General features: G+C 41.4%; 1 protein-coding gene across 2 annotated transcripts; it reads right to left on the bottom strand.

The window, feature by feature from the left end:
- Window positions 1-3,323: 3,323 nt before the first annotated feature.
- LOC132400367 (immunoglobulin lambda-1 light chain-like) lies at window positions 3,324-14,706 on the bottom strand. Of its 2 annotated transcripts, none has more exons than XM_059981316.1 (3): window positions 14,585-14,706; window positions 14,150-14,497; window positions 3,324-3,652 (listed from the first exon to the last, which is right to left on the bottom strand). In XM_059981316.1, exons 1-3 carry the CDS (start codon window positions 14,631-14,633, stop codon window positions 3,330-3,332), a joined length of 720 nt encoding a protein of 239 aa, XP_059837299.1. In that variant the 5' UTR covers window positions 14,634-14,706; the 3' UTR covers window positions 3,324-3,329. The 2 variants fall into 2 exon arrangements, with proteins under 2 accessions (XP_059837299.1, XP_059837298.1); XM_059981315.1 differs by lacking the exon at window positions 3,324-3,652 and adding an exon at window positions 10,110-10,524.
- Window positions 14,707-15,275: the final 569 nt, after the last annotated feature.

Here is a 15,275-nt window from a genome sequence, read left to right as displayed (position 1 = left end):
ATTTTTTATTCACGTCAACATGTTATCACCTATTATTCTGCCCTCACTCAAGGCAGATTCAAATATTGATTAAAATTCCTTCGACTTCGAACAAATGCTTTCAACGAATATACGAACGATTATAAAATGGCCGGTCTGATGACTGCAGGTAATGGCTTAACAACGCCGAAACGATTAATCAACATCAACTGTGAACGAACAATTAAACAATGAAATCTTGTAATAAATAACAATCCAGATCAGGGAAGACATTATACCTATACCATAAAGTTTTATTTTCCAAGTTAGCCATTGATATGACTCTTCTCAATGTCTCAGTGCAGAAGTGCATGGAAATGACAAATCCAAAGAAATTACAACGTGAGATTCTTCGTCTGCTAAAACGTAGAAATACTGCGCATTCCAAGACTTAATCAAACTACGGCCTGTGTCTCTATGAACCAATATGCGCGCACCTGGGTGTCACGTGTGCATGCGTTGCTCAAAAAAACAAGAAAGACATTGGAAAGCCATGAGGTAAAAACGATGATAACATGTATTTGCCTTTTTATTCTTGGAGGAAACTATCTCATTCAAGCGATCCAATATATAATTCAAAATATGGTTGTCACAAAGGCAGTAAAAGCTGCCAGATGTTCCCGGTTTTAGATATTTCGAAACGAGTCAGGGAGGGAGGTAAAAAAGATGGAGGAGTGGTATTGCCAATCAGGGAGAGTATCGCAGCTACAGAATGCGAGGATGTCGTGGAGAGATCGTTTTTTGAGTCTCCGTGGGTGGAATTCAGAAATAGGAGGAGTTGCAGTCACTCTAATGGGAGTATTGTACAGCGCACCCCTCCCAACAGGAACTTCGAGGAACAGGTCGGCAGGCTGATTTTGGACAGCTGCAAAAACACGCTCTTCCCTAATAATGATTGGCATAGCTTACATGCAAAAGATTTAGACAAAGCAGAATTTGTTAGGTCTGTTAATGCAGGATTCCTGAATATGTGGACAGGCCAACTAGAGGAGAGGCCTTACTTGATCTGGTGCTAGCCAATGGAACAGGCCAGGTGTCTGGTTGCTCGTGGGTAATCACAACTCCCTAATTTACCATAGCCTTGGAGATGGATAAGAGCAGCTGGTTTTGAAGGAGAGGGAATTATAATGCTATTAGACATGAGCTTGTGAGCAGAAATTGGGAACTAATATTATCAGGGAAATAAACAAGGAAGTGTGGAAGTTGTGTAGGGAACGCTAATGGGGTGCTGGGTAGGGTTCTCCCAAATGAACATCGATAGTAGGCAAAAGGAGGCATGGTTGACAAGAGATGAGAAGCAACCCAACAAGAGGATTAAAAAAAGTTCATTAAAGGTTTTTGAAGGAAAGATTAGACATAGCTCTTGAGTGTTACGAAGTCGCCAGGAAGGAGCTGAATAATGAATTTAAGAGAGCTAGAAGGGGGGAATAAGAAGAGCTTGGCGAGTATGATTAAGGAAAACCCCAAGACGTTCTACACGTAGGTGAAGAACAGACGGATGACTAGAGTGAGTAAAAGAAGAGGAACTAGTCAGAGGAGTTAGGGGAGTTCCATAATGAATTAATGAATTAAAGTCTTCAGTGTTCACCACTGAGAGGGACCTTGACTTGTGTGCGGACAGCCTAAAACAGGCTGACATGCTAGAACACGTGACGTTAAGAAATAGGACATTGTCGAACGTTTCAAAAAAAAACACATAAGGCTCTGAGGCAGAATGGGGTATACCCAGTTTACCACGGGAAGAGAGGGAAGTGAATGATCCTTCTCGGTGATAATCTTTGCACCGTCATTAGACACAGGAGGAGTAGCAGAAGGTTGGAGGGTCTCAAATGCTATTACTTTGTTATAGAAAGGGATTAGGGATAATCCTGGGAATTATAGACCAGAGCTGTATGTCAGTGGTGGTCAAACTTTGGAAGTGATTATTAAAAGCAGGACTTATGAGCAGTTGGGGAAGCATAGTCTGATCACATACACTACTGCATTTTGAGGGGCATTTCATGTCTCACGAAAACTTTCTCGAGAGAATGACTAAAGAAATTGATAAAAGTAGAGTGGTGTATATGACGTACCTGGATGTTAATAAGGCGTTCCTATATTGTGTGCTGCTCTGGACTCCTTCCTACTTTCAACAAAGATGTCAACAAAATTGAAAGAGTACCGAGGAAATTTATAAAGATAGTTTCTCGACTTGAGGACGTAAATTATGTGGAAAGGTTGAAGAGGTTAGCACTTTCTGACTTGGAGCATAGGAGAATGAAGGGAGATTGAATAGAGATGTACAGAATGATGTGGGGAATAGATAGGGTAAATGTAAGCAGGCTTTTCACACTCGGGTTGGGTAAGACTAGAATTAAAGGTCATGGGCTGAGAGTGAAAGGTGAAATGTTTAGGGGGAACGTGAGGAGGAGCTTCATCACAGAGAGTAGTGAGAGTGTGGAGGGAGTTGCCCGTGGAAATAGTGCATGCAGTTCGAGTTCAATATTTAAAATGTTTTAAATATTAAAAGAATATGAATGGGAGGGTACGGACAGCTATGGTCTATATAAAGAGCGATGGGATAGTTGACAGAAGGCTGTTGGTGCTGTGGATAAGATTGCCGTAGATGGTTTTTAATGCGGAAGAATGTGAAAGAATGGAATTTGGAAAAGCCAAATCAAAGGTTAAAGAGTTGATTCTTAGCAGTGTAGATGAGAAAGAAATCCTGTGGTCCACTCGCATAGATCCCTCAAAAATTGCTGCGCGTCAATAGAGTTGCTTAGAAGGCATGTAGCCTTCATTAGTCAGGGATCGAGTTCTCCCCGACTATAACCAGATGTAGAAAAACCATTTCCATGAAGAATACAATGCTAAAACTGGAAATCGAACATGCCTACGATGTTCAAATAAAGGCAGTATCAGGATTTCTTTTACTGTGTATGTAAATTTCGCTGACAAGTAATTACACCACTTATCCTGATGTAGCCATAGTGAATACGATTTCTTCAGTAGGAAAACCTACCGAATAGCTAGTACAACGTTTAAGCGACGTTGTCTGTTTTACTTCCTCGAATGTCAAAGTTTGATCATCTTCACTATCTTTGCAAGCTTTTGAAAAATTATGCTGTTGTCGGACATATTGATCAAGGCAAAACGGACGCAGTAGATCGGGTAGATTTTAATTACTTTGGGATAATATTACATGCATGATATTAATTTAAATGTTTATTTTCTCCGGGTTGAAAAATGTGTCAGCTACAATCGAAAGTTTAACATCAGTACATGAAATTCATTTGGTTTATTTTAAAGAAACAGCGTCTAAACATATTGTATTACACACAGCTGGATCGCGCGATGTTTGTTTGAAATGGGGTTGCCTGAGACTCGTGTTTAACCACGCAGGAGTAAAGCTCGTGTGAGTTCCAGTCTGAGGCTGGCAGAGTCAGGTAACTGCTCGCACTGAACGTGTTGTCCGCGTCCTGCTGGATCCGGCTGGTCTCAACGCCATTCCTTCTCGTACTACCGTCCACAGTCCACTCGATATTCACAGCGGCCGGATTAAACCCGCTCACTAAACACACCAGGGTGGCGGTGCCCTGTCCCCGAATTTCTTCCGCAGACGGTCGAAGGACGGATACGGCGGGTTTTCGCGGACCTGTAGAGAGAAAGAAGTGCAGGGAAATAAGTTATTAATTGTTATAAATTGGAATCAATCTTTGCCTTCTTTCAACGATTTTACAACCATAAAAGTCAGAACGCATGAGAACCTGGGCGTTTTGATCTTCCACAAACGCAATAAAGGCAATATACATCATGAACATTAGGAATAACTCCAAAGTAAAGGAAAGAGAGGGTTTCTCATAACAGCAAAATTCAAAGCAATAAAATAACAAATTTCGATGGAATGGCAAAAGAAAACCCGACTGGAGAAGCTTCGCTGATAGAAACCTCTATTCGTGAAATACTCTCTAACATACGTAAGATATACTTTAGATATCCCATGAGACCCCGATCCAATCTGATGTAACTGTGCTATAGTTAATATCGTGACAGATTTTTGCCATGGTCCATGATGTTAAATCGTAAAGACATGAATCACAGAACCAATAAGAAACCCCGAAAGAGATATGGCAAAGCGCGTGGCAAAACTCCGAAATGTCGTCGCAGCTATTCACGTAAAAAGCAAGAGATGGGGCAGTGGATTTGATTGACATACTGTGCCTTTGTCTCCTCTCGGAGATGCCAGAATTCGCCGCAGTAAAGGAGAATTGTGAATGGCTAAAAATCATGGAAATATTGTAATGGGAATAAATAATGCCAGTTAAAGTTTTATACTTGGATTTTTTAGTTTTTAGTCCCACAATTAATTCCGAAAGTGGTGTTTGGACCGGGGAGATACACACTGAAGGAAAACCCGATAACAATTCTCAGATGTTTATGAAATCCAGAAGATGTGGACATCTGAGTCAAAGTATTCATCATCATTTTTTTTCAATGATTTGAAAAGTCGAACCCAATCACACAATAAGATATCAAGACTACAGAATAGAATTTACAAAGAAATTGTTTTACGGTAGTATCTCGGAGGAAAACGCAGCGAAAAGTCCGAAATGCTAAGGAGCGATTTTCCAGTGTTTCACACCTCAGAGTTGTTATTCAAGGAGAAATCACTTAGTACAGTAATGATCAAGTATCCAAATATAAGATATTAAGTGGCCATGCAGAACCGGGGAGTTTGAAATGTAAAGAAAACAGGTGGGCTGAGTGATAATTTGATATCAAACCTGAGACATTTACACGGAGATGGCGCAGAAGTTCAAACACACTGGTGAGGCCGAGGTGGGCTTTGGGGTGGCGTCTTGCTGAAGGCAAATTGGGTAGAAGTTTGAACGGAGCACCAGAATCTTGATGACTTCCGGTTAATAGGTATAGAACAAGAGGAGCGCAAGTCACGTGAAAAGATCAAGTTGAGCAAACAAAGATCGAAATTAGGCCAAAATGGAAGTTAAACATAAGTGATAGTAGTTGCTATGACAAGGGAGAAGGAGCTTGGGAGGCTGAAAGATCTGAGGTTAGATAAGTCGACAAACTAGATGGACTACACTCCAGGATTCTGAAGGCGGTAGCTGGATAGATTAGACAGGCATTAGTAACGAGCTTTCAAGAATGGGTCAATGGGTCCGGTGTACTGGAAAATCACAAATATTACTCCACACTCTGAGAAGAGAGAGATGCAAAATGCAAGAAATTATGGGCCAATTGGTCTATTAATTTCTTAGTAAACATACTGATGTTTATTCGAAATATAAACACATTGAGATTGCTAGAATCCATTAGTAAGGACGGAATTTCTAGGTACATGGTGGCATCCGATGAAATAAGCCGTGATCAGCATGGTTCCCTTAAGGGGTAATTTAGTTGACAAATCTGTTGAGATTCCTTGAGAAAATACGAGGTAGGATATACAAGTACGAATCAGTGGATGTTATTGACTTGGATTTTCAGAAGATCATTGACAAAGTGTCACACATCTGGCTGCTTAACACGATAAGAGCATAAGATATCAAAGGCATAGACGGAGCATTGGCTGACTGGCAGGAGAAAAGCATGAGGATAATCTGTTCTGGTTGGCTACCGGTGACTAGTGGTGTTCTGCAAGGATCGGTGTTGAGTCTGCTACGTTTCATGCTGGAAGGTAATGATCTGAAAGACGGGATGTATGGATTTGTGGCCAGGTTTGCGGATGATGCAAAGACAGGTGGAGGAGTAGACAGTGTTGAGGCAGTAGGAGTCTGCGGAATGATCTTGACGGATCAGGTGAACGGACAAAGAATTGACAGATGGAGTTTAGTGTAGGAAATTGTATGGTCGTGGACGATGGTAGAAGGAATAAAGGCACAGACTCCTAAATGGGGACCGAATTAAGAAGTCAGAAGTACAAGGAGACCTGAAAGTCATCCTGCAGGGTTCCCAAAATGTTAACCTGCAGGCAATACCAAGCTTAGTATTTATTTCGAGATGAGCAGTCTATAAAAGAAAAGATTAATTTCTAATGTTTTAAAAGACAATAGCCAGAGAAGATGTAGACCATTGTAAGCAGTTTTGGGCCAAATATCTCAGAAAAGATGTGCGTGCTGGCATTGGAGAGGGACGAAAGAAAAAATCCTGACAATGAAAGAGTTAAAGTATAAGGATCATTTGATGGTCCTGGACTTGTACACGCTGGATTTCAGAAGAAAGGTGGCGGGGGGGGGGGTGGTGCGGGGGGAGGATGAAGTCTCATTTTAACCTACCGAATACTGAAAGAGCTAGATTGAGTGGAAGTGGGAGGATGCTCCCTGCAGTGTGAGAGGCTAAAACTGAGAGAAAATCGTTTGAATATAACGATAGCCCTTTAGAGCAGAGATGAGGAGAATTTGATTTATCCGTAAAGTGGCAAATCTGTAGAATTTATTCCCAAAGGATGCTGCGGAGACCTAGTCTTTGGGGAAATTTAAAACTGAGTTTATAGTCTCTTGATTAGCAACGGCTTCAAAGGTTATGGAGAGAGGTCAGGGGAATGAGCTTGAGAGAAAGTATACCAGCGATGATCAAATGACGTAGCAGACTCATGGGGTCGAATTCTGTTCCTAGGTTTTACTGTCTTAATGAAATAGAAGTTCTCTATCGTAATTCGGTAACATTCACAGCTCGGCTCTTGCCCCCATTAAGCTTCAGGTTCAGAATAAATTCTATCGTCAGTCAACTGTGAAGATGTATACGGTCAAACATAACAACGCTTTAGGAGACCAAGGTGCACAACACAATACACACAAACTAAAGTAATACTAGCAGAAATAAATTATAAAAAACTAACAGAAATTATTCCAGACGATTGGTATTCGGATCATTTATATAGTAACTTGCGGGCTCTAAACTCGACTACAACTCGGTTGTCTAGTGCAAAAGCTCATGCTGGGAATATATTTTAATACATTGTGTGCTGCTCTGGACAACTTCCTACTTTCAGCAGAGATGTCAACAAAATTGATTTCTCGATTTGAGGGCGAAAATTATGTGGAAATGTTGAAGAGGTTAGCGCCTTCTTACTTGGAGCATAAGAGAATGAGTGGAGATTGGATAGAGATATGAAAAATGATGTGGGGAATAGATAGGGTAAATGTAAGCAGGCTTTTCATACTCGGGTTGGGTGAGACTAGAATTAAAGGTCATGGGCTGAGGGTGAAAGGTGAAATGTTTAGGGGGAACGTGAGGAGGAGTTTCATCACAGAGAGTAGGGAGAGTGTGGAACGAATTGCCAGTGGAAATAGTGCTTGCAGTTCGAGTTCAATATTTAAACTGTTCTAAATATTAAAAGAATATGAATGGGAGGGTATGGACAGCTATGGTCTATGTAAAGGGCGATGGGATAGTTGACAGAAGGCTGTTGGTGCTGTGGATAAGATTGCCGTAGATGGTTTTTAATGCAGAAGAATGTGAAAGAATGGACTTTGGAAAAGCCAAATCAAAGGTTAAAGAGTAGATCCTTAGCAGTGTAGATGAGAAAGAAATCCTGGGGTCCACTCCCATAGATCTCTCAAAAATTGCTGCGCGTCAATAGAGTTGCTTAGAAGGCATGTAGCCTTCATTAGTCAGGGATCGAGTTCAAGGGCAGCCGGCTAATGTATTTCCATAAAATTCTAATAGACCACACTTAAATTGTTGTGTTTGATTCTGGTCACAATAGGAAGGACATGGAAGCTGTAGAGAAGGTTTAGAGGAGATTTACCTCGATGCCGCTTGGATTAGCGAAAATGTCTTATCAGGATAGATTGAGTGAACAAGGGCTTTTCGCTTTGGAAAGAAGACTGTTGAAAGACGACCTGACAGGGATGCATAAGATAAGAGGAGTAGATAGAAAGGATAACCAGTGCCTATTGCCTAGGGTGGCAGTGGTATATTCGAGAGGGCAGACTTTTAAAGTGATTGGACGAAAATATAGAGGATGTCAGAGGTAAATTCTTTACACGGTGTGTTATGTTCGTGGAATGCCTTGCCAGTGTAGAGGTCGAGGCAAATATACCAGGGACATTTAAGAAACTCTTAGGCCAATGGATGTAAGAAAACTGGAGGGCTCTGTGGAAGGGAATGGTTAGATTGATCTTGGATTAGGTTAAAAGGTGGGCAGAACATCGAGGGCCAAAAGGCCTGTGCTATGGTTAACGTTTCTGTGTACTCTCTTCAATAATAGTAATCGCGATCAATCATATATTTCTCTGTATACACCACCTCTCCATTATGCAGCTCAATCTGTGAGCTGATCCACAGCTTGGAATGTATTGTTAATAAAAACATTCCAGTCATCAAACCCCAACATTTTTTTGGATGGTCTGTAATTTTTACATGGAAATGCCAACATTTCTCCATATTGCTACTGGCAGAATTCAATCCATCTGCCGGAGCTCCATCTGCATTCCACAGCTCTTCCACTTCCCGACTCTCCAAGTACACAGCAATGGAGTGGAAATTACTGCACTCTTTCACTTTGCCTTCGTACCAGCCGCAGAAACTCCAGCGGTAATTTGCTTCAATGTGAATTGTGAAGATGTTAGAAAAAAAATGAAGCGGTGGTATCCTTACATTTTAACCATTCGTGTGTATTCTTTTCGTTTTAAGTCGTTTAAGTATTTAATTACTGTGCGATTTAGTAATTGTTAAATATATTTTAAGGATTTTAAACGTATTTGAATGACAGAAAAAAAATCAGAAATGTTGAATGAATGCTTCCAAACTTTCATAGTTTGAAGTGAGCCATGCCCTTTGACAAAATATCCCAGCGCAGTTCTGGTCATTTTATCGTCCTGTCACAACACTGAATGGTCTGCCACACCAAGTACAAACGTGCAGCTGCCGCGCAGGAACTGGAATGCCCCCGCGGACACAGACTTTCTGGTGCGATACTGGAATTTATTTTTATATAATGTGATTTTAAAGTACTGTGCAGTTTACAGTCCGTGTAAAAATGTCCTGCTCAGAGCAAGGGTTGGTCTGTGCAGCTGTAAAGATACAGGGAACTCCTTAGGCCTTCCATACTCAGAGAAGGCAAGTCCAACGGCCTCAGTCCAGAGTGACTGATGAAGATCACGTGATATTAATGTCCCCGTTTCAATAACCCATGTATGAATTTCAATGATTAGTTGCAAACTTGCTCTTGCTATTCTTTTCTTATCGAGATAAGGCAACTTGTATAACCTGTTAGAAAGATGTGAGTACAATCGGTATTCTCATTCGCCTGAAAATGATCTTTTACGTTAATTACTTGACATATTTATCCTATGTTTAGAATACCGTTTCCTCGACCTCTGTACTATGGCCACGGTGTTCTACATTACACACAGAAAGCTATCATATATATTCTACAAACTAATGTACAAATGTCGGTGCGCTGTCTTCAGCGCTTCACTGTTTTGAAGCCCCGAGTAGCTTTGGACAAACAACCACCGTCATACTATTTACTAGAAGTTTATTAGAAATGCTTAGGACTAGCATTTTCAATGTTTGGCAGGTATCGTAAGCCGAAATCACCTCTACTGAAAACTGTAGTTCCGAAGCACACTTGAGCAAGTATTAGTTTGAACTCCAGTAAGTGCTATTTTGCTCTGCGCCGCTGATGACACAGTGTACACAAGCCCTTGTCTCCCCGAATATGACGAGCTGTAGAAAAACCATTTCCATGAAGAATACAATGCTAAAACTGGAAATCAAATATGCCTGCGATGTTCAAATAAAGGCAGTATCAAGATTTCTTTTACTATGTATGTAAACTTCGCTGACAGGTAATTACACCACTTGTCCTGATGTAGCCATGGTGAATATGATTTCTTCAGTAGGAAAACCTACCCAATAGCTAGTACAACGTTTAAGCGACGTTGGCTGTTTTACTTCATCGAATGCCAAAGTTTGATCATCTTCACTATCTATGCAAACTTTTGAAAAATTATGCTCTTGTCGGACATATTGACAAAACCGACACAGTAGATCGGGTAGATTTTAATTACTTTGGGATAATATTACATTGATGATGTTAATTTCAGAACGAATGTAATTTATGAATGACATTATTTTCTCCGGGTTGAAAAATGTGTCAGCTACAATCGAAAATTTAACATCAGTACATGAAATTCATTTGTTTTATTTGAAAGCAATGGCGTCTAAACATATTGTATTACATACAGCTGGATCGCGCGATGTTTGTTTGAAATGGGGTTGCCTGAGTCTCGTGTTTAACCACGCAGGAGTAACGCTCGTGTGAGTTCCAGTCTGAGGCTGGCAGAGTCAGGTAACTGCTCGTACTGAACGTGTTGTCGGCGTCCTGCTGGATCCGGCTGGTCTCAACGCCATTCCTTCTCGTACTGCCGTCCACAGTCCACTCGATATTCACAGCGGCCGGATTAAACCCGCTCACTAAACACACCAGGGTGGCGGTGCCCTGTCCTTGAATTTCTTCCGCAGACGGTCGAAGGACGGATACGGCGGGTTTTCGCGGATCTGTAAATAGAAAGAAGTGCAGGGAAATTAGTTATTAATTGATATAAATTGGAATCAAACTTTGCCTTTTTTCAACCATTTTACAACCATAAAATTCAGAACGCATGAGAACCCGGGCGTTTTGATCTTCCACGAACACATCAAAGGCAATATACATCATGAACATTAGAAGCAGCTACAAAGTAAAGGAAAGAGAGAGTTTTCCATAACAGCAAACTTCAAAGCAATAAAATAACAAATTTCGCTGGAATGGCAAAAGAAAACCCGACTGGAGAGGCTTCGCTGACGGAAACCTCTATTCGTGAAATACTCTCTAACATACGTAAGATATACTTTAGATATCCCATGATACCCCGATCCAATCTGATGTAACTGTGCTATAGTTAATATCGTGATAGATTTTTGCCATGGTCCATGGTGTTAAATCATGAATCACAGAACCAATAAGAAACCCCGAAAGGGATATGGCAAAGCGCGTGGCAAAACTCCGAAAAGTCGTCGCAGCTCTTCACGTAAAAAGCAAGAGATGGGCAGTGGATTTGATAAAAATACTGTGCCTTTGTCTCTCCTCGGTGATGCCAGAATTCGCGGCAGTAAATGAGAATTGTGAATGGCTAAAAATCATGGAAATATTGTTATGGGAATAAATAATGCCAGTTAAAGTTTTATACTTGGATTTTTTAGTTTTTTGTCCCACAATTAATTCCGAAAAGGTTGATTGGACGCGGGAGATACACACTGAAGGAAAACCCGATAACAACTCTCAGAGGTCTATGAAATCCAGAAGATGTAGATACCTGAGTCAATGTATTCATAATCATTTTCTTTCAATGACTTGAAAAGTTGAACCCATTCACACAATAAGATATCAAGACTACAGAACAGAATTTACAAGGGAATTGTTTTACGGTAGTATCTCGGAGGAAAACGCGGCGAAAAGTCAGAAATGCTAAGGAGCGATTTTCCAGTGTTTCAGACCTCAGAGTTGTTATTCAAGGAAAAATCCCTTAGTACAGTAATGATCAGGTATCCAAAAATTAGATACCCAGTGGCATGCGGGACCGGGGAGTTTGAAATGTAAACAAAACAGGTGGGCTGAGTGATAATTTGTTATCAAAGCTGAGACATTTATACGGAGACGGCGCAGAAGTTCAAACACACTGGAGAGGCCTAGGTGGGCTCTGGGGTGGCGTCCTGCTGAAGGCAAATTGGGTAGAAGTTTGAACTGAGCACCAGAATCTTGATGACTTCCGGTTAATAGGTATAGAACAAGAGGAGCGCAAGTCACGTGAAAGGATCAAATTGAGCAAACAAAGATCGAAATTAGGCCTAAATGGAAGTTAAACATAAGTGATAGTAGTTGCTATGACAAGGGAGAAGGAGCTGGGGGAGGTGAAAGATCTGAGGTTAGATAAGTCGACAAACTAGATGGACTACACTCCAGGATTCTGAAGGCGGTAGCTGGATAGATTAGACAGGCATTAGTAACGAGCTTTCAAGAATGGGCCAACGGGTCCGGTGTACTGGAAAATCACAAATATTACTCCACACTCTGAGAAGAGAGGGATGCAAAATGCAAGAAATTATGGGCCAGTTAGTCTGACGTCAATTAATTTCTTAGTAAACGTACTGATGTTTAATCGAAATTTAAACACATTGAGATTGCTAGAATCTATTAGTAAGGACGGAATTTCTAGGTACTTGGTGGTACCGATAAAATAAGCCGTGATCAGCAAGGTTCCCTTAAGGGGAAATTTAGTTGACAAATCTGCTGAGATTCCTTGAGAAAATACCAGGCAGGATATACAAATACGAATCAGTGGATGTTATTGACTTGGATTTTCAGAAGACCATTGACAAAGTGTCACACATCAGGCTGCTTAACATGATAAGAGCATAAGCTATCACAGGCATAGACGGAGCATTTGCTGACTGGCAGGAGAAAAGCGTGAGTATAATCTATTCTGGTTGGCAACCGGTGACTAGTGGTGTTCTGCAAGGATCGGTGTTGAGTCTGCTACGTTTCATGCTGGAAGTTAGTGATCTGAACGACGGGATTTATGGATTTGTGGCCAGGTTTGCGGATGATGCAAAGACAGGTGGAGGAGTAGACAGTGTTGAGGCAGTAGGAGTCTGCAGAATGATCTTGACGGATCAGGTGAATGGGCAAATAAGTGACAGATGGAGTACAGTGTAGGAAATTGCATGGTCGTGGACGATGGTAGAAGCAATAAAGGCACAGACTCCTAAATGGAGCCCGAATTAAGAAGTCGGAGGTTCAAGGAGAACTGAAAGTCATCCTGCAGGGTTCCCAAAATGTTAACTTGTCGGCAATATCATGCTTAGTATTTATTTCGAGATGAGCAGACTATAAAAGCAAAGATTTAATGCTAATGATTTAAAAGCGAATAGCCAGAGCAGATTTAGACTATTGTAAGCAGTTTCGTGCCAAATATCTAAGAAAAGATGTACGTGCCGGCATTGGAGAAGGACGAGAGGAAAGATCCTGACAATGAAAGAGTTAAAGTATAAGGAGCATTTGATGGCCCTGGGCCTGTACACGTTGGATTTCAGAATAAAAGTGGCTGCGGGGGTGTGGCGGGGGGAGGATGAAGTCTCATTTTAACCCACCGAATACTGAAAGAGCTAGATTGAGTGGAAGTGGGAGGATGCTCCCTACAGTGTGAGAGGCTAAAACTGAGAGAAAATCCTTTGAATGCAAGGATAGCCCTTTCGAGCAGAGATGAGGAGAATTTGATTTATCTGTAAAGTGGTATATCTGTAGAATGTATTCCCAAAGGATGCTGTGGAGACCAGGTCTTTGGGGAAATTTAAAACTGAGTTTATAGTCTCTTGATTAGCAACGGCATCAAAGGTCATGGAGAGAGGTCAGGAGAATGAGCTTGAGAGAAAAATATACCAGCAATGATCAAATGACGCAGCAGACTCATGGGGTCGAATTCTGTTCCTAGGTTTTACCGTCTTAATGAAATAGAACTTCTCTATCGCAATTCGGTAACATTCACAGCTCGGCTCTTGTCTCCATTAAGTTTCAGGTTCAGGATAAATTGTATCGTCAGTCAACTGTGTAGATGTAGACGGTCAAACATAAAAACGCTTTAGGAGACCAAGGTGCACAACACAATACACACAAACTAAAGTAATATTAGCAGAAATAAATTATAAAAAACTAACAAAAATTATTCCAGACGATTGGTATTCGGATCATTTATATAGGAACTTGCGGGCTCTAAACTCGACTACAAGTCGGTTGTCTAGTGCAAAACCTGACTGTTGGGAATGTATTTTAATACATCTGTTCCCTGGGAAACTTTTAAGAAACACTTGCTAGCAGCACGAAGCATCTATTCACGAAACTATTTTAAAAATGTCATGGCAATGAACTCAGATTGTTCTGAAGATACTTTTCAGCTAAATTAAGTAACCCTACCAAGCAAACAGGATGCATATGTGTTAGTTTTCTGCCTGCGGTATTGGAAAACTAATGAGAGGCGGACTGTAAATCAGATCGAAGCATCTGGATTGATAATATTATTCCGAGGGTCAAACAAAAAAAAACAAACAAAATCAAAAGGTGATTAGACCCCAACAAATATTTACTTACTGTTGAAATTCAGTTTGGTTCCTCTCCCAAAGGTGAATATGTTGTTGCTATTGTCCCAGACACCACAGTAATAATCGGCGGCGTCCTGCCGTTGCACGTTGGTGATGGTTAAATGCATTTGGTTGCTCGGTGAGTCTACGGAACCGGTGAATCGATCTGGAATTCCCGATCCTCTCGTGGAGCTTTCATACCACACAAAAACTGGGGCGCCGCCGGTTTTCTGCATGTACCAGCTCGTGTAGTAGCTGTTGATGCTGCCCCCTGACATGGTACAAGTTATTTTCACGGTTCTACCCGGAGACGACGATACGGACGGTGACTGTGTCAAAGTCATCTCCGCGTTTGCAGCTGGCGAAAATAACAGATAATTATTTAAAGCCCTTAATTAAAAAGACAACATAAAGGACAGTATAAAGGATTAAGTATTCTACTTACTGAACAAACAGGACACAAACGCGGCAAGAACCAGGACCCATTCAGCCATGGTGAAGCTGATAAGAATCAGAAGTCAAAGGCTTTCGGACACAAGTCCTGTTCAGGGCTTTCGAAGCTGCTCCTTAAGAACTGTGGAAGACTGCAAAGTCACTGAAATATATATACATGCAGATCTCTACTCACGAATGAATTGGATCTTGATTTCAGGAAATGGGCGGGGCAACTATGTAAACGATGCTGAGATCGGGAGGGTTGAGAAATTCAAGTTCAGTGGAGTGAACGTCACCAACAACCTATCCTGGTCCAACCACGTAGCTGTCACGGCAAAGAGCGCTCACTGGCGCTCTAACTTTGACTTCAGCAATTTTTATCGATGAATTCCGTCTGGATGCATCACGGCTGGGTATGGTGTCTGCTCTGCTGGTAATTGAAATAAACTAAAGAGAGTTGCGCATAGAGCTCAGCACATCACGGAAGGCAACTCCCCTCCATGGATTCTGTGTACACTGTCGCTGCCTCGGCAAAGCAGTCAATATAGGGAAAGACGTCAACCATCACGGACATTCTCTCTTCTCCTCCATCCCATCGGGCAAAAGATCCAAAAGCGTTAAAGCCACATACCGCCAGGCTCAAGGACAGCGTCTGTCTCGGTGTTATGTGACCTCTTAATGTTTCACTACTTTGATCAGAT

The sequence above is a fragment of the Hypanus sabinus genome, chromosome 10 (genome assembly GCF_030144855.1).
Source record: "Hypanus sabinus isolate sHypSab1 chromosome 10, sHypSab1.hap1, whole genome shotgun sequence".
Classification (NCBI taxonomy): Eukaryota; Metazoa; Chordata; class Chondrichthyes; order Myliobatiformes; family Dasyatidae; genus Hypanus; species Hypanus sabinus.
Note: the sequence above shows the minus strand (reverse complement) of the source record. Positions and strands in the feature narration are given on the sequence as shown.